We start from the raw sequence: 17,458 nt of genomic DNA, 5'->3' as shown, positions 1-17,458 counted from the left end.
CAATCTCTACCATACTGTGATACTGTGAGAAGTGTCTGAGGGAACTGGGGATGTTTAGCCTGGAGAAAAAGATGCTCAGGGAAGACCCTATCACTCTCCACAACTGCCTAAAAGGAGGTTGTAGCGAGGTGAGTGTCAGTCTCTTCTCCAGAATAACAAGCGAAGACAAGAGGAAACAGCCTCAAGCTGTGCCAGGAGAGGTTTAGATTGGATATTAGAAAAATGTATTCACCAAAAGGGTTGTCAGGCTGCCCAGGGAAGTGATTGAGTCACCATTTCTGGAGGTGTTTAAAGACATGTAGATATGGCACTTAGGAACATGATTTACCGGTGAATTTGCCAGTGCTAGGTTAATGGTTGGACTTGATGATCTTAAAGGTCTTTTCCAACCTAAATGATTCTATGATTCTCTTGCTCACCTCCTAAAGTTGCAAACAAATATTTAACTGGGTTTTATCTGACTCTAAACAGCAAAGGAAACACATTTTCATCCTGCATGTGTAATTTAAATACAAATTAGTATGTTTTGCAGTTACTAGAAATGCAGGAATATCTTGAGAGCTTTTAGATTGGTACTTAGAGCAATCTTGAGGTGTGAAAGGACATGTTTGGTAATGAGTTTGGAGGAAAGCCATGTGTTGGAGAATCTTTCATGATTGGAAAAACATGTACAACTAAGACATATTTTTAAGTTAGCCCTTGTGATAAGGGAGGTTGTTTTGCCAGGAGGCAAATAAGAAAGGCACTCAGACCATGTAAAGAATCATTTAAAATGCTACTTATTAGAGCTAACACTATAAAGGAGAGGTAAACTTACATCACATCAGATAGATGAGGGGAACTCCAAGCTGTGAATTGAATAGGTCTCTTAGCAGGGTACATCGTACCATGCAGCTGTCATCCATGGAAGGGTTACCCCCATTTTGGTCATTCAAGCTATTAGAGGATTTTCATAAAAGAAAATGACTCTGTTTATCATTTCTGCTGTCAAACAGGCAGGTTGTTCTCTTGAGCGCTTCTTACTGCACTTTTAGATAATCTCAAGGCCATGCAAGTGGTGTACTCATCAGTACAGTGGGAGCTGCCGACGGGCTCCCACATTACAAACCACAAGCTGGGTTTATCCTGTGACTGTGGGCTGTGGGCAGCACAACACAGCCTGAAGGCCAGGCTGGACATGCGGCACGGCACAGCACATGTAGGTTATGTGAGTCGCTATCTCCATACAATACAATGGTCTCCTGGTCAGCATCACTACAGAGGTGTCTGAAAACCTGTGATGCCTGTAATCCCACTCAAATTCTTGTCAATTTAAATCTAGCTGACTGCACTGATTACTTATTATTTGTTCTGTTGGATGAAGTTTGATTTTAAGAGCTCAACATTACTTACTTTTTTCTTGTTTGTTTCTTTTTTCTTTTCCTGGAGGCTGAAGATGAATTTGTATACTGGCCAAACAAAGATGAACCTATAAACTGTGAGACCTTCAAAGTTACGATGATTGCTGAAGAACACAAGTGTTTGTCTAATGAGGAGAAGCTCATAATCCAAGACTTTATTTTAGAAGCTACACAGGTAACACAGTCATAAACACGTAACTCAGGACTTGATTTGTTAAAGGTAATGCCTACATTTTGTTACATTTTTCAATGTATGTGAGTGATAAAATTCCATACCTTTGAAACACCCAGGGAGAAACCTCTATAGGTAATGTGGGTGTGGTGACAAGGGGACTAGGTAGTCTGACCTCCACAGCAGTGGAATTCTGTATGTGTAAGCTGGATCTGGACTGAAATGGGATGAAAGATAAGGATAAAGACAGTCAATCTTTTACCAAATTGATTTATGCTTTTTTCACCCTTTTAGGATGACTATGTACTTGAAGTGAGGCATTTTCAGTGTCCAAAATGGCCAAATCCTGATAGTCCTATTAGTAAAACATTTGAACTGATCAGCATCATCAAAGAGGAAACTTCCAACCGTGATGGACCCATGATTGTACATGATGAGTAAGAACTGCAGCTTTCAGTTTCTTCTGATGCTTTTTTGCCTGTAGAGCTATCCTTTCATCTCATTTAGAGTGAAGGCCACTGAAACAAGGCACAAAGTCTGCTCCTAACAGCAGTGCTGCTGCTTCTGTTTCAGCAGCTTTAGTAAGAGAAGCATTTTTATTTTATCACACTTCAGTGTTCCCTTTTCAATTCTATCATTTTGATACTCTGGGTGATTGTCAAGTAGGGCACTGGAGAGGAAGAAGATCAATCAGATCTTCATTGTTTCTTACTGAAAGAAGCTAGACTACTCAGATGAGGTACCTCACTCTTCTCCAGCTGTTTAATAATGGCCAAAAGTAATGAAATACTGAAGGACCTGAGGCCTTCAGGATTTGTTTAGTAGAGGATTGTACGGAAATAACTCTAAGACTGGCTTTTAAAGACTCTTCAGAAGTTGTAGCCAGGTGCTGCAAAGGTTGTGTTCAGGCACTGCTTAGCAGGCCTCTTTCAGAAAGTGTAATGATCAAATGACAGAAATTAATCTTACCAGTTTACCCTGGATTTTGTGTGATCTCCAGCTGCACAAACTTGATCCAGTTTCCAGAGACTCATTTTTTGTGTGCGTTTTGTTTGTGTTTCTAACTTTACAAAGGCACGGAGGGGTGACAGCAGGCACTTTCTGTGCATTAACAACGCTGATGCATCAACTGGAAAATGAAAATTCAGTGGATGTTTACCAGGTAGCGAAGATGATCAATTTGATGAGGCCTGGAGTCTTTACAGACATTGTAAGTAATAAGTAAAATGAGTGCATACTCTTTTTCCTATATGCGGTATTATTAGCATGCTTAAATCTTCAGGAAACATTACTGAAGCACTGGCATCTTCATTTCTTCATGAACTAATCAAAACTGTCTTCCAGAGGTGCTGTATTGAACTTGCTGCTCATTCCCAACCAAAGTGTTTCCTGTGAAGTGGTCATCAAGTGGTTATCAAGTGGTCATATACAAAATGTGCAGAGCTGCCACCGACATCATAAGATCTGCACTATGTCATATAAATAAAGGTTTTATTCAGCAGGAATAAATCCCTACTCCAAATAGACCCTGACATAGTTACCCTAGTTTTGCATTTCAGGGTGGACTTTGATATTTCATGATCCAGTGAACAGTCACTTGACACCGTTGTCACTGTGCTTACAGAAAGAAAAAATAAACCAGCCAAAGCAAACAACCTGAAAAGTGCAATGAATGAGACTTTCTCACTAAGTCAGTGTCCTACAAATGAAAATTTCTTCACAGAAATGAAAAACTACAAACCCTGCCCCTTTTGTCATCCCACTACAAATCTGATGGCTGTAGAGCTACAGTGAGCATGACATTTCAAGAGTGAGCATGACATTTTAAGAGTGAAACTAGGGTTAGAGTTATCACATTTCTGACAAAAAAAAAAAGGCAATGACAGCAAAAGCAGGACATGACAGGGATTGACAGATGTGTCCGCCCCTTTCCCTGCCCTGCTAGACCAGACTGAGGAGCCTGGTGGACAATGGAGTGAAAATGGAAACCCTTCCCACCCCAGCAGCTCTATCAGGACCTTCACTGCTCTTGCCCCAGCAATTACCTAGGCACTGTATCTCAGGTTTCCAGTTTCCCATCTGCTACTGCAGATTTTAGATTTGTTGTTCTTCCTACCCTATATCTCTTAGTCCAGCTTTATAGTCCAAAACCCATTCTAGTTAGTCTGCTGTACTGTTTCTCACTCCTTCCATCATGGAAATTCTTTATCCTCATGTGTCCATCAATGAACAGAAAATACTCCCCTGCCCTTTCAGAGCATCCCCTGTTACCTGGTGCAGCACAGCCTTTGCTCTCCCTGCACAGAGCCTACTGCTCTTTCCCCCTTCCCAGCACGCACTGCAGGCCAGCTAACCTTTGGTGCTCCCCATTTCCCACTGAACCCAGCTAGGCAATGGCTTCAGTGAATCTTCCCACAAAGTCTCATCTCTCTTCTACCTCCTTTTCCTGGCAGGATCTTCAAAAACATAAACACTAACTGCAAGTACCAAAAATAAAAAAGAGAAAAATTCTGCCTGGATAGAATTCAGAGGGCAAAAATGAGATCATATTCAAGGTGGGGGGAAAGCCCACAGACATGCAGTAGCCCTAATCCTGACCCTGTTCAGTTAAAGGGAACTTTGCAGTTGACTTTAACAAGGATCAGATTCAATGCAGAATATTCCTTTTAAAGCTTGGTTTCCTCCCTTACCTGTACTGTGTTCCTTAATGTGCTTTGCATTATGTACAGGGGGAGACATTAGTCAGAAAATTAATAAAGCTGCTAAGTAACACAGTGAATTGTGAAGCACAGTCCATTAACAGCTTGACACATCAGCTGTTAATTAATTTTGAGGAACAGTGTTAGGAGATAATCTAGTGTCATTATCTCTGACAAGACACTGACTATATCCTCTTCTCTTCCCCAGGAACAGTACCAGTTTCTGTACAAAGCTATTCTCAGCCTTGTCAGCACAAGGCAAGAAGAAAACCCTTCAGCATCTATGGACAGTAATGGCTCAGCTTTACCTGACGGAAATGCAGCTGAAAGTTTAGAATCTTTAGTTTAATTAACACATCAAATTAAACACACATACCTGTGTCACACCAGGTGCAACTGGAGTTTACCATTGTTATTTTCAGTTTTATACCTGGGGGGGGAGGGCTCTGTCCAGTCACTATATCTATAACCAGATCCCAACCGTTGCTCAGTCATTTCTGTTACCTATGACTTTACTGTGGAACTTTTATCATTAACAATGTGTGCCTTTTCTTGGAAGATTTCTTGTAATATGTTGTTACGTCTGGACTAACTTAATTGACTTTTACAGTGTTTCTAAGAATTGAATTGTGGTATGTTTTTTCAGTATTAGTTTTTGATTTATCTGGCTTTACTTTGAACTTAAAATTATCATATTTATAGATGTTAGGGATTCCCAACTACAAACATGTCATGGGTTTAGTATTTGATTGATTTGCTGTATTTATAACAATTTACATTTGCTAGAAATATAACTTTTAATATAGTAGAATGTAAATAAAATACTGTTCTCCATAACATTCAACATTTTAAGACTTCAATTAGAGATTTAGAATAGTAATCTGATACTTACTGTAAATACTGCTACTTCTGTAGTGATCCACGGACCAAATTTATATTTATAATTGTAGATTTTTATATTTTACTACAGAGTCAGTTTTCTAGTTCTGTGTAATTGCCTTGTTAAAATGCTGTAGTCCAGTATGTTTTTATTTTAACAAAGTCTTCTGATATATAATTGTGCATCTTAAGCAACTAATCTTCATAAAGCTGCATGTGATTTTAACTTTTTGTGGGAAATAGAAATCATTCGTTTTGAAACGAGAAGTTTTTATGAGAATAACACCTGTACTTGGCATTGTTAAATTGTTTTTACCTATGGCATTACAAAAATAAATATAAATATTCCAGTCTGTGCTTAGCAGTCTTCCATACACAGTAAGGAGTCGTCACTGTCACCTAGGAAAGATTTTACTTACAAGAGCAAGGACTCAAGGCTGACCTGCAGACACCTGCTGTTCCCATGGACTCTGTGAGTTCAGAAGATGCTTTTGGAAAACTCTTTTGTTATTTAATCTCTCCTCTGCTTCCACCCCTAGCCATGGTGTTCACGTTAGCTCTTATTTTAGCTTTTCCTTGCACATCTCCTGTCTGGTCCCACAAGGTTAATGGGATGTCCCAGGCCTCCAAATTGCTTTAATTGTCCCCTCACGAGACTTCTCCATGCTGCCTTTGCTTCAGATCCTCCATTTAGGTGCTGAGCTCTTTGCTGCCTCCTTCGGCAAAGCAAAAGACAAACTTTGGGAAGCAATTAAGCAGGTAATCTCTGCAAGAGCAAAAGCAGAATGTTTCAACTTGGTTGCTCAATTGTTTTCTTTAACCTTCTGAACTGGAGAGAAAAGATGCTGATTGTACTGAATGTTGCAGCACTGAGGAGGGTAGGAGCCTGGTGCAGAATAGAGCTTTGTTTTAACACAGCCCTGGAGTAACTGTTTTCTCACTTTTCAGTTGCTATGTAGAAATACTGATAGAAGAGATGATACTGCTCTGGACGAGAACACCACAGAAACTAATGGACAATATCTTAGATAAAAACTAAGGGTAGGGGAAGAGAAGACCTGAAGCAGGCTTGGAGATTTTAATCAACTGATTCCTAAGGCAAGGGTGTATGAAAAATCATGTCAGCAGGTAGATCTAGAACCCTTCAGCAGTGTAGAACTGAGGATAAGTGGAACTGAGACAAAGCCAAAACAAATTTGGGGTTAGAGGAATCTAAACAGTAGAAACTTCAAAAAGTCCTCATAATGTTGATACAGGAATGACAGAATAGCTAGAAAGTTCAGCAGAACTTTTCCTGCTCTATTATTCTTTAAGCAAAAATAATCATATGGACAAAACAATTAAAACAATGTAATGTATAGTTAGTTTTGTAAAGCTTATTAACATGTAAATGTGCTTGAATTCTCTTTTCCACTTGACCACTCCCCTTCATAACCCCAGCAGTGCAGTCCCAGAGGTTATGAAGTGGTTGAATCCATTGGACTTGAGGCCCTGGGGCTTCCCCTTCCCTGTTCACCAGTGCCGAATGCAGGGCAATTCTCCTGTCTCAGCCCACTTCCAGAAGGGGACTGAGGTACAGCTAAGTGCAAGTGAACTTACATTGTATCCCTAGCTAAGTTAAATGCCTTTGAAGAATAGGACCTAGAGTTTTTTTCGTAATGTATTTGTGTTGGTTTGGGGGCAGCAGGAGTTACAAATGTACAGAACAGGCTCATTTTCCCGAATGACACGTTTCTGTAGGACTGCTGAATCACACATACATATTCTTCACAGCTTTCAGGCACCAAGCTGGTGTGTACAAAGGTGTGTAATAGTTTGTCTTTGAGGAAGGGTATATCTTCTTTTTCTAGGTGGCCTGGGGCTTCTTCACCCCCTCCTGTAAGCACTTGGGTTGGCCAACACCCTCCATTTGCACACTGAGGCTAGCAAACAAAGCGACAATATGTAATTCCCCCTTCTCCTTCCAAAACCACAGAAACAATTTTTCCTTTCCTAATCTCTAGGGGTGCCTTATGCAACAGGTTAATTGTGATCTTATGGCCATTTCAAACCATATCCCATAATCTTCTTAGTATAGACTTCTGCTGTTCAGTACATAGCAAGAGAAACTCATGCTCATGTGCTACTTCTGCCTTTTCTTTAAGAAAACTGGCTTTTAGCCTCAGATAATTTCATGCTTTTTTTATTGATATCTTTTATTAATGTATTTGGAGTTTCATAGAGTTCTATACACAAAGTCTTTTTTAGGCCAGTTAATTCTATGATGTTTTCCAAGCCTCTGTGGACCAAAAGCAAAAAGATCCTCCTTCCTAAAATCCCATCTTGATATAACTGTTCCTTTCAACCTAAATGTTTTGCAGACATTTTAAAATGATAATCCAAGGAATCAGCTGTCATTCAAGGTTTCTTCCAGAGATGTTTGTAATCACAGTCATCATCTTGTCAGCATGCTAAGTTATTTAAAACATAAGTGCTTAGGATAATCTCTTTACTCACACATATTGGTTCTGATCTAGAAAAAAATAAGAATCATAAAAAAAATCTTCTATAATCTTCAACCATGATGGATTACAGATTTTAATAAATGCGTGTCAGTTCCTGTCGCAGACAAAAGCCATATTCTAATTAATTTTTTTTCTTGTAATCCAAACTACAGACTCAGAGGACACATAGCCTGCCTTTTCAAACTGGGTCAAGTGTGGAAAAGATGTTATGTATCTCCTGCAAGAAGTGGGATATTAATAAACAACATCAGTTTAAGATTACTATGTATTTTTACAAATCATGTGTGCCAAGAAAAACTTGGTGAGATTCCTGCTAAGAAATCATAGGTGAGTAGAGTTAAAAAAAGAAAAGTAATCTACTAACATCACCAACTTGTCAGTGATTGTGGTGTTGAGGTTTAACACCTATGGAAAGCTTTACAAAAGTCATCAATAAATGATGAACAACAGTCATATGAACTCACAGCAATCAGTACAACAGGATACTACTTAAAGATCTTAGTATAGACTTTGGAAATCCATTGACCAAACTAGTTAGCAACATTCCATCACAATGTTTTACCTGCACAGTTTGTCATGATATCCTGAGATAATTCGGGCTGAAATGGGCAAGTGAGACACCAAGATTTCATCTCTTCCAGGGGCACAGGGAGATATGATTATAAAATCATAGAATGGCTTGGGTTGGGAGGGACCTTAAAGATCACCTAGTTCCAGCCCTCCTGCCACAGGCAGGGATACCTTCCACCAGACCAGGTTGCTCAAAGCCCATCCAGCTTGGCCTTGAACAATTCGAGGGATGGGGCAGCCACAGCTTCTCTGGGCAACCTGTGCCAGTGTCCCACAGTGAAGAATTTTTTCTTAACACCTAATGTAAATCTCCCATGAGTTTAAAGCCATTCCCCCTTGTCCTGTCACTACATGCCCTTGTAAAAAGTCCCTCTCCAGCTTTCTTGTAAGCTCCTTTACATACTGGAAGGCTAACTTCTCTTCTGCAGGCTGAACAAGCCCAAGTCTCTCATCCTGTCTTCATAAGAGAGGTGCTCCAGCTCCCTAAGCAGCCCCGTGGCCTCTGGACTTTGGATTCTAACAGGTCTATGACCTTCTTATGTTGGGGACCCCATCTACTGTTCTGTAGCTTTCTGATTCTGTAGCTATCCTTGTGCCCAAGCACAGAACATGTGCTAAAAAGCCCACATCTCAAGATTATAGCTGAAGAGGATGTCTAGATAGAGATACATGTATATAAACATATAGATGAGTAGTCAATGTGGGTGCTTAAAACAAGCCTTGAAGGGTCTTCTCTGGTGATTCTAGTGAGAAGTATGAAAGGCATTTCATGCACACAGAGAAGTCCATTTGTAGACACCTTTTTCAATATAACCATCTACGTAAAATTCCAAACCCCATTCATATACATCTCATTAGACTGTAAAGATGACATGACAATAAAACAGAGGATTTCGGATTTATTTTCAAGCAATCTGTAAGATACAATTTTCTTTCAATAATATGCAAAGATAGCTGAGAAATTTCATACAAGAAGCTGAGCAATAAATTCATTTAAATCTAAACTTAGAAAACAAAAGCAGCACTGCACTGGGAAACAAGAACACATTCCAGTATAAAACGTTTCAAAAATAGCAGTGTCTTTTTGAAGAAAGCACTCTGTAGTGGTTCTCCTTTTAGTGCTCCAAAGACATTACATACCTGTAAAGCATTCTAATTTTCTTTGCATACTGCATTTCCCAGGCAGAAAAGCAAGCAAGGTAGATGCATATATAGAGTCACAACACCATGGTTGTGCATTTTGGCGACAAAGGAGGGAACAGAAAAGTCTTCAGTGAATTCCTCGTCTCACCAAGCACTGAACTGGAAGGTACCAACAGATACAAGTCTATTTTTAACCCTTAGTTGTAGGCTTTTTAACCCTTAGCTGTAGGCCTTTAATCTACCAGGGGCAGGAGGAGGCGGCAGGGAGTGGAGTATTTGCTGCCGGCTCCATCCTTACCCCAGCTGCAGGCATCAGCTGTAAAACAGACCCCAGCCTCTAAGGTCAGTTTGGAGAAAAGCAACTTAGTGGACCCAGGATTTCATCAGAACATGCTTGGCACTGTAACAGAATCCAAATTTGACAGTATAAAAGCATCCACTTGTTAAGCATAAAAAGCCCTCCTCTTCATTCTTCCTTCTCCCTTTGGCTCCTTTCACTCTCCTCTGTTGCAGTTGCTACTTCATTACATCTACACAAAGAAAATCCAACCCTGAGTAACAAGACATAGAGACCGAAACTTCAGCTATTTTTATGGATGCTTTTCCTAACGGGCAGAACATCACCTGGAGTTCCAGCCCCTCAGAACCATGGTAACAGCACTATGCTTCTCAGGAGATAAAAGTCTGTGCGTTTTATCAGCAAAGTGCACTTGTGAACAAACCTGAAAGCAGACAGATTCCAGTATCAGTGTTCAGCTTTAGAAAAGGGGAGCTCCTGGCAGTTGCACAGGTACCAGTGCAAATGGTATCTGCCCATAGCATGACACCTCACAGACAGAGGCAGTGAAGTCTACACCATTCTTGCATTGCCAAGCAGTGTAGAAATCCCTGAGCAAAACCCACAGAAGCATCCCTGAACTGGCTGGAGGCTGTTTTGTTGGGGAAAAACTGCACTCAGGTTGAAGTTCAGTTCTGGGCTGACGCAGCTAAACTGCCCCTAGAACCCCGTTGGCACCTCTGGGCAGCACCACACAAGCTGACACACTGGCAAACTCTCATCAGACTAAAGTGGCACTGTACTGAGCAGTACAGATAGGCTCCCAAATAAACACTTCAATAGTCTGATGGCAAAACAACAGAAGCTAATTCAAAAAGTAGTGATTTCAACCCCTAAGTCTACTGTATTTCAAAGCTGCTTATAACTACACAAGTATTCTCTTTGTAACCATAATTAACCTGAACAGAGCACACAGTGTAAGCGGAAAGAGTAAACGTCATTTAGAGCAGCTTCTAAGCACATTAACTGTGTGTATTTCAGAATGCCCTTCCAAGCTGCAGAACTAAATGTTAATGAGCTGTCTGCATGGCACAAGGCAACACATAACAGCAGGTATTTCAACATATTGCAACCAGATTCAACTCTGTAATGGGAAAGGGTATAGAGGGAGGCTTGCTTTAAACTTCCTCCTCCACGTAATTTAAGTTTACATTCATAAGAACAGGATTTAAAGAATATTATGACCTAGATTTCAAATATTTAACGACTGAACATTTTCGAGATCTAACAGGATCTTGTTTGCTACTACTGCAGAATTCCTAAACTATTTCTTGCATATTGTTATCGTGAAAATATTCACAAATACTGTTAAAAGGACAAGACTTAAAATTTAAGTATTGCTTTCATCTCTTTTGCCTGAGATATTTCAGGAAAGATATAAGGAAAGATCTGATTGATGTTAAAACATGTACATGAAAACACAGCAGTTTTAAGAGGAAATTCATGCATCTGGTTATCTGCAGTCAGAGTCAGGCAGCTGGATTTATGGAAGGTGTCATCTGTGTGCAACGGCAGGGACTGCCTTTGCTGGTTCAAATTGAGATTGTTAAAAGGTGGGAGAGAAACCAAACAAAGCCAAAACCCGATCTGATCCACTGCTTCCCTTGTTAATGTTTGACAGTGCTGTGAGTACTGTACACAATGCCTTCTGCCTGAACACGTTCAAGTATCGGTCCATAGACATTCTTCGTCAATGGTATAACCATGCCTTTGGCATCTATTTCACCTGAAATAAAGGTAGGGAAAGAAAGTGTTAAGTACTCTACTGTGATTATTCGGCAAGGTTTCGGTAACAGGGAGGCTGTGGGGCAGCCTCTGAGGCCATTCCAGACAGCTCCAACCAATCCACTGCAGGGCACAGCTGAGACCCTTGGCCAAGGTGGTGGTGAAAATGTGTTTAAAAAAGGCCAGAAGAACTGCCACAAAGGTGTAAGTAGAGCGAAAAAAGTGTGAGAATGGCCCTGCAGACAGAAAGGCTGGAGAAGGAGGATGGGAAGGAGGTGCTCCAGGTGCCAGATCAAAGATTTCCCTGCAGCCTGCAGAGAAGACGATACTGGAAGCCAGGGAAAAGCATGAGGTGGAAGCAGCAGCAGACAGGAGCTGCTATGGACTGACCACAGGCCCCATTCCACATCCCCCTGTGCTACCTGGGGTAGAGGGAAAAGGCTAAGGAGTCAGGAAAGGAGAAGTGAACTGCAGCCTGGGAAAACCAGGTGGAGAAGAAGGTGGTGTTTTGTCTATTATGTCTTTTTTTCATACCTATTTTAACAGGCAACAAATTAAGCTTTTTTTCTCCAAGTTGAGTCTGTTTTGCCTGTGACAGTAACTGGAAAGTGATCTCCCTGTCTTTATCTCAACCCATAAGGTTTTTCATCTTGTTTCCTCCCCTTGTCCTGTTGAGGAGGAGGAGTGAGACAGCAGCTGGGTGGGCAACTGGCAGCCAGCCCTGGTTGACACACCACAAATGCAAATATCAATTTGCAGCTAAATAAATTTTCATTTTTGTATTTTTTTCATATGTATATATGCAGATATATCAACCCTAGTACTATGCTCTCACACAGTATCAGTACTGTATCAAAGAATAGGAAAAAAAGTGTTTGAAACATAGAAGCATACACAGCTTGAATCTAATTCACAGAGCTGTGAAACTGCAGTTAGGTGAAAAGTATCTAAACTTCAAAAGTTTGGGGTTTCAGTTTTTTTAAATAACAAAAAACCAAAAATTACACAACAAAGTTTTTGCTCGTTTCAGTTAGCCAGAAGAATGAAGTTATAAAGATTAAGAGCAAACAGGGGGAAATCAGTATTTCCTTACACAGGGTGATGACTAGGCAGAGTTTGTCTGTTTATCTATACACAACATGATCAGGTAATATTCCCCAAGCCTCAAATTTCATCAATCCAGAAAGCAGTAGTGGAAGTCACTAGTTTGTTCAGCACAGGTATATGTTAGCCTGCTTCACTGTGGCACAATCAATTGTAATTTGCTATGCCAAAGGTCTCCTCTACACCAGTGAAACATTTAAGACTACATCATCTATATATTAAGCAGTAAATTAAGAGTTGTCACTGAAACAAACACGCAGATTAAAAATTCCTGTAAAGAAGACAAGAAAATTTTCATAAATTTTAAAAATATACATATATACACATTTGCAAAACACCATGCATTTGCTTTCTACAGGCAGAAAGATACAGGGGATTGAAATACTGTTACTGAAGTCTGAACAGCCACTTACCATCTAGAACCATCTTAGCTGCAATAGCCGTGGGGTATCCTACTGATTTAGCCATTGCAGAATACCCCTTGCTGTCACCATAGACAACCAGATCAATAAACTTTTTCTCCAAATGGCCACAAGGATGCTTGAGACCTATTTCATTTCTCATAACAATCATATCTCTCTCTCCAGTGCCTAAGAGAAAAGCACACAAACTATTAATTACTTGTATTTCAGTCACATCACGACTGATGTGCAAGGCACTATGCATACACGGCATGTGTATCGAAGGTGTCTTACGAAACAGACTATTAAGGAGAACAGAATGTTAAGATGAAATTAAAAATATATCAGGGAAAGAAAAAGATAAATTGGGGGACTAGAGAATATCACAAAACATCCAAAACCTAACATGAAGGTTTATTAATGAAGGTGAACAAACTACTCCAGTTAAGGCTGATAAGAGAGACTGGCTTGTTCTACTAAAAGCCTTGAAAAAAAAATTCTTCACATACCAAAGGGCAGCTTTATCTCCATGTGCTTTGCAAGAGCTCCCACAATGGAATCTGCTGCCGGAACCGGTTCATCTCCCAATAAACCTAGCCTGGCAGAAGAAATGAGACAGGCTTATATCATTGCTTACCAACAGCTTAGTCTCAGTTTTGTAATTTCCAGCTTATATCAGTTTAACAGCCTCAACATGGAACAAAATGGCTAGAATTGCAAGGCCCAACAAACTTTAAAAATCACTGGAACATTTACCATTCCACTGCCTCCAGCTGACTTTGATCCTTTTCCAGTTTGCTAAATACAGCTTCTTTAAGAACATCGTACTCAACAGGCTGCTTAATTCCAACCAGTTTGCACATGAGCTCTTTCTGTATTAAAAAAAAAAAAAAAGTTCCTGAAGGCCTGACATCCATCTCCACTCTTTTTCAGTCAAGGTTTCAAGAACACTGCTCCATTAAGCTCACCTAATATCTAGGACTTCTGAGACAAGTTATGGGTACAGAGAAAGTGTGATAGCTTGAGATTTTTTTAACCACAACAAAAGAGAATAAGGCTCATCTTTCCCTAAAACACTTTGTTCCCCAACACTCAGCTGCTTCCCCCTACTTTTTAGTCTTATCCCTTCCTCTGGCAGTGAAGAACACAGAAATCTGCATAAACAAGGAACACTGGGAGGATGTTAGGGTGAAAGGGAAGCCACCTGGAGACAGCCAGAGCGTAGGGGACTCAAGGATATCTTTCAGCTGGTCTAGAAATGGAGAATATCCCTTTCAAAAGGAAGGAAACAAACTGATGAGATTAACAAGGCTCTGTCAGTCCTGGGAATATTACCAAAAGTTTTCTGAAGACTTTTGTGCATATCTGAAGGCCATTTTGTGCTATCTAGATGCTAATTATTACTTGCTTCATTCACAGCAACATGAATAATAAATGAAGCTATGAACAATATATGAAGCAAGAAAGAACTGCAGAGTCCGTTTAGAAGCTCAGGCTAGCCTATCTCCTCTGCTTCCCACACAGAGTTGGCAGAAGGAAAGCACTGATATATAACAATATTGCTGAGACGAGGTTTGCAGTGAGACTGATGAGTTCATCGTTATTTTCAAACATGCCACTGCATACTTATTCCTTGAGGTTACAAGGACTGGAAATTCTAGCCATCTCTACAAAGAAAACTTGAAGATATCAACCCTAAAATCGAAAATGGAAAAAAAAAATAAAATAATATAAAAAAAGAAGCAATTCCCATATGGGTAGATGAGCAGTGCTGTAAGCTAGTCAGAGACAAGCCAGGCTAGGCCTCTTCACCTTGTGCTTTCTCAGTTTTGAGAACACTCAAGACACTCTTAACTTGAACTAATGACATCATCAGAAAAATTCTGTGCTCTCCTCAGACCATCACACAGCACAAGCCTGGTGTCTTTTTCCAGGTTAATGCTGATAAAATCACAAGGAAGGAAAAAGGAAACAGCTGTATTTTGTTCGTCTGAGTAATAGTTATTCTCTCAGAGGTTTGCAAAAGGGAAGAGAAATTTCTTACAAGATAGGCAAGCAGACCTGACAAGTAATAAGCTGTCGGTTCAGTCCTCTTTATACCATACTGAAATATGGAATTCTCTGCTTTGCCCACAAAGACAAAATGTTGATTGTCAAATATAACAGCAGTACATCACACAAGCCATACTTTAGCTGAGATTTTTAAGATGTAAGTGAAGTATCAACAAGCAAGACAGAAAAAGCAATACCATCAGCACTCAAGTCAGCCAGGGCTTTGCCTAGCCAAGTCCTGAAAATCTCCAGTGTCACAGACGCCAGAGTCTCCCTGGGAAACTTGTTCCAGCACTGTATTACATTCCTGCTGAAGAAAATCTTCCTGATTTCCAGAAACAAAAACCAGAGATGACCAGGATGCAATACATGATTCCCAATTCTAAGCACACCCAAGCCTAGAAATAGCAAAATCATTAGTAAAACAGAGGAAAGAAGGCAGAGCAATCAGAGTAACTCACCCAGGTTAGAGGTGGAGAGGTTGAGCTTAGCAAAGGATATGGATCTGGGCTAATTAATCCTAGTTTTACAAAGCCTCCCATAGTTTTGGAGTATCCCTGAAATAAAAGAATAATATGGTTAAAACTAATATTTACTTGAAAGTGAGGCAAGTATTTCTACTTGTTTTGAATGCAGCAGCGGACACAACCATGTTAGTGTTAACATTATTCCCACGGGAAGATAGCCACAATTAACAGGATGCCAGTGGGGTTACTGCTCCAGAGTGGTACCTTCCCCAGGCCCTCTCTACCCTTCTCCCTACTTTTTCAATACCCTCTTTAATGACTTCTGCCATCAATACCTCCATGGCAAGTAGCATTGGTACAAGAGATCAAAGGGCTAGTTCAAACTCCAGCACATCATTAAACACAGAGTTATATCAGCCAGCTGGCCCACAAACAAACCACAGAATACAGACTCCAGAGCTGAACTCTGGTCACCCTGGCTTTATACCAGTGTGATTATATGGACATCAGGTAGACTGATTTTAAAGATAAGAATCCTCTGTGTTTGTATCTTTCCTTCAGGAACATCAGAGACACAGGACACCGGAGGAATGGTATTTAAGAGGAGCTGTAATGGCTGCAACAGGCAGCCAAAAAAGAATTTTAATGTGCACGATAAAAGAAGTCTCAACTGGTTTCTGCTTCTTTTCGTTTGCATTCCATTAACACTCCCACACAGCTGCTGGATACCTGAAAACACTTCCACGAAAGCGAAACACTGTAAAAAAGCAGACTGCTGGAAATAAAGCAGTCTGAAAGAGAGCTAATTATAATTAGGAGCCACCTCCACCAGCACTAGGTTATCAGTTTAGATGGCTTTTAGATATCCTTCTGTGATATCTCTCTTTAAACTGACTCAATTAGCTAGCTGAAATTAATCTATGAAAGACACTCTGAGGAGATGCTAGCCTCCGCACTGAATTGACTGCTTTCTGCTCAGCAGCACAGCCGCATGTGCAAAGAAAGGGTCAACATTAACTGCTGCCCTGCCCAGCAATATGTTCTGGTATGCAGATACCAGGCAGGTAGAGGTATGGCAAGTTCTTCCACACAACCCTACCAATATCACACCATCCCAAAGTGATAAGCCTGCTCTGGGGATAAAGAAAACAACACAAGAAACCAACACTAGCCACAAAATCATCATTCTTATAGCACACTGGTAACAACTCTTTGTGCTACCCCGACATTTTGCTTTTCCTTGTGCTCTTACACAAAAGAAGAAGGTTTTACCAGCCCCCCAAATGACAGACTTACTGTCACAGTAAGACTCCGTAACTAGATAGATGCCTTCCACATATTTTTAGCTTCTGCACAAGATATCATAACTAGACTGATAAAAGGAGAGCTGATGCAGTTTGTAACCCTTATTGCCCCACAATGGCCTTCCATCTTCCTTTGCTAAGCATGCATCCCAACCTCCCTCACTCCCAGAAATGAAGAAAAATCCTGCTGTATTGCAATAGAGGAATTAAGAGTGAAAAGACATATACACGTCTCAAGCCATGGACAAAATAACAACTTATACTTGACATAAACCTTAACGCAATAGGCATATCATGACATTCATAAAAGCTTTTTTTAAATCTTCAGTATGGTTTTAGGTTTATTCCTTCTTAAGTTATACTGACCAGCAAAAAAAATTAAAAAGAAGTCAGTTTAACAAACAAAAGGAATAGAGTCTATCAGTTAGAAGGAAAACACATTAAACATTTTATTTAACTGACTGAAAAGTTAAAGCTGCTCAAATTCAAGATTTCCAGTTACTTAATGAAAAACATGTGCAGTTTGATGAAAAAACATCATTTCCTGTAAGATTTTTCATTATGTTTTTCACAGGAACATAGGCAACAAATTGTAAGTTCCATTTTTTATCATCTTTAAAAGAATGGATCAATTCTTAAAAACATGTAACAGCAACGCCCATCACATAACCCCTTCAGATTTATTTGGTTTTAAATCTTCT

The 17,458-nt window shown here is 40.1% G+C and overlaps 2 protein-coding genes across 9 annotated transcripts in view; one reads left to right on the top strand and one right to left on the bottom strand.

Moving 5' to 3' along the window:
* Positions 1-5,500, top strand: part of PTPRZ1 (protein tyrosine phosphatase receptor type Z1) — a 134,793-nt gene extending 129,293 nt beyond the window's left edge. For all 7 annotated transcript variants that reach the window (XM_061467612.1, XM_061467613.1, XM_061467610.1 and 4 more), the window contains 4 exons: positions 1,429-1,575; positions 1,867-2,009; positions 2,647-2,782; positions 4,480-5,500. In XM_061467612.1, the coding sequence (XP_061323596.1) occupies positions 1,429-1,575; positions 1,867-2,009; positions 2,647-2,782; positions 4,480-4,620 (567 nt within the window). In that variant the 3' untranslated portion in view covers positions 4,621-5,500. The remainder of the gene's footprint in view (positions 1-1,428; positions 1,576-1,866; positions 2,010-2,646; positions 2,783-4,479) is intronic.
* Positions 5,501-9,305: 3,805 nt separating this feature from the next.
* The window catches only part of AASS (aminoadipate-semialdehyde synthase), a 28,353-nt gene continuing 20,200 nt past the window's right edge, over positions 9,306-17,458 (bottom strand). For both annotated transcript variants that reach the window (XM_061467608.1, XM_061467609.1), the window contains exons 20-24: positions 15,448-15,543; positions 13,691-13,806; positions 13,444-13,532; positions 12,947-13,123; positions 9,306-11,430 (exon numbers count right to left, since the gene is read on the bottom strand). In XM_061467608.1, the coding sequence (XP_061323592.1) occupies positions 11,312-11,430; positions 12,947-13,123; positions 13,444-13,532; positions 13,691-13,806; positions 15,448-15,543 (597 nt within the window). In that variant the 3' untranslated portion in view covers positions 9,306-11,311. The remainder of the gene's footprint in view (positions 11,431-12,946; positions 13,124-13,443; positions 13,533-13,690; positions 13,807-15,447; positions 15,544-17,458) is intronic.

Source organism: Pezoporus flaviventris, unplaced genomic scaffold, assembly GCF_033815535.1.
Source record: "Pezoporus flaviventris isolate CSIRO_AGI_PZ_B2104156 unplaced genomic scaffold, CSIRO_AGI_Pfla_v1 ptg000045l, whole genome shotgun sequence".
Lineage (NCBI taxonomy): Eukaryota > Metazoa > Chordata > Aves > Psittaciformes > Psittacidae > Pezoporus > Pezoporus flaviventris.
The sequence above is the reverse complement of the archived record's forward strand: the minus strand, read 5'-3'. Positions and strand labels throughout refer to the sequence as shown.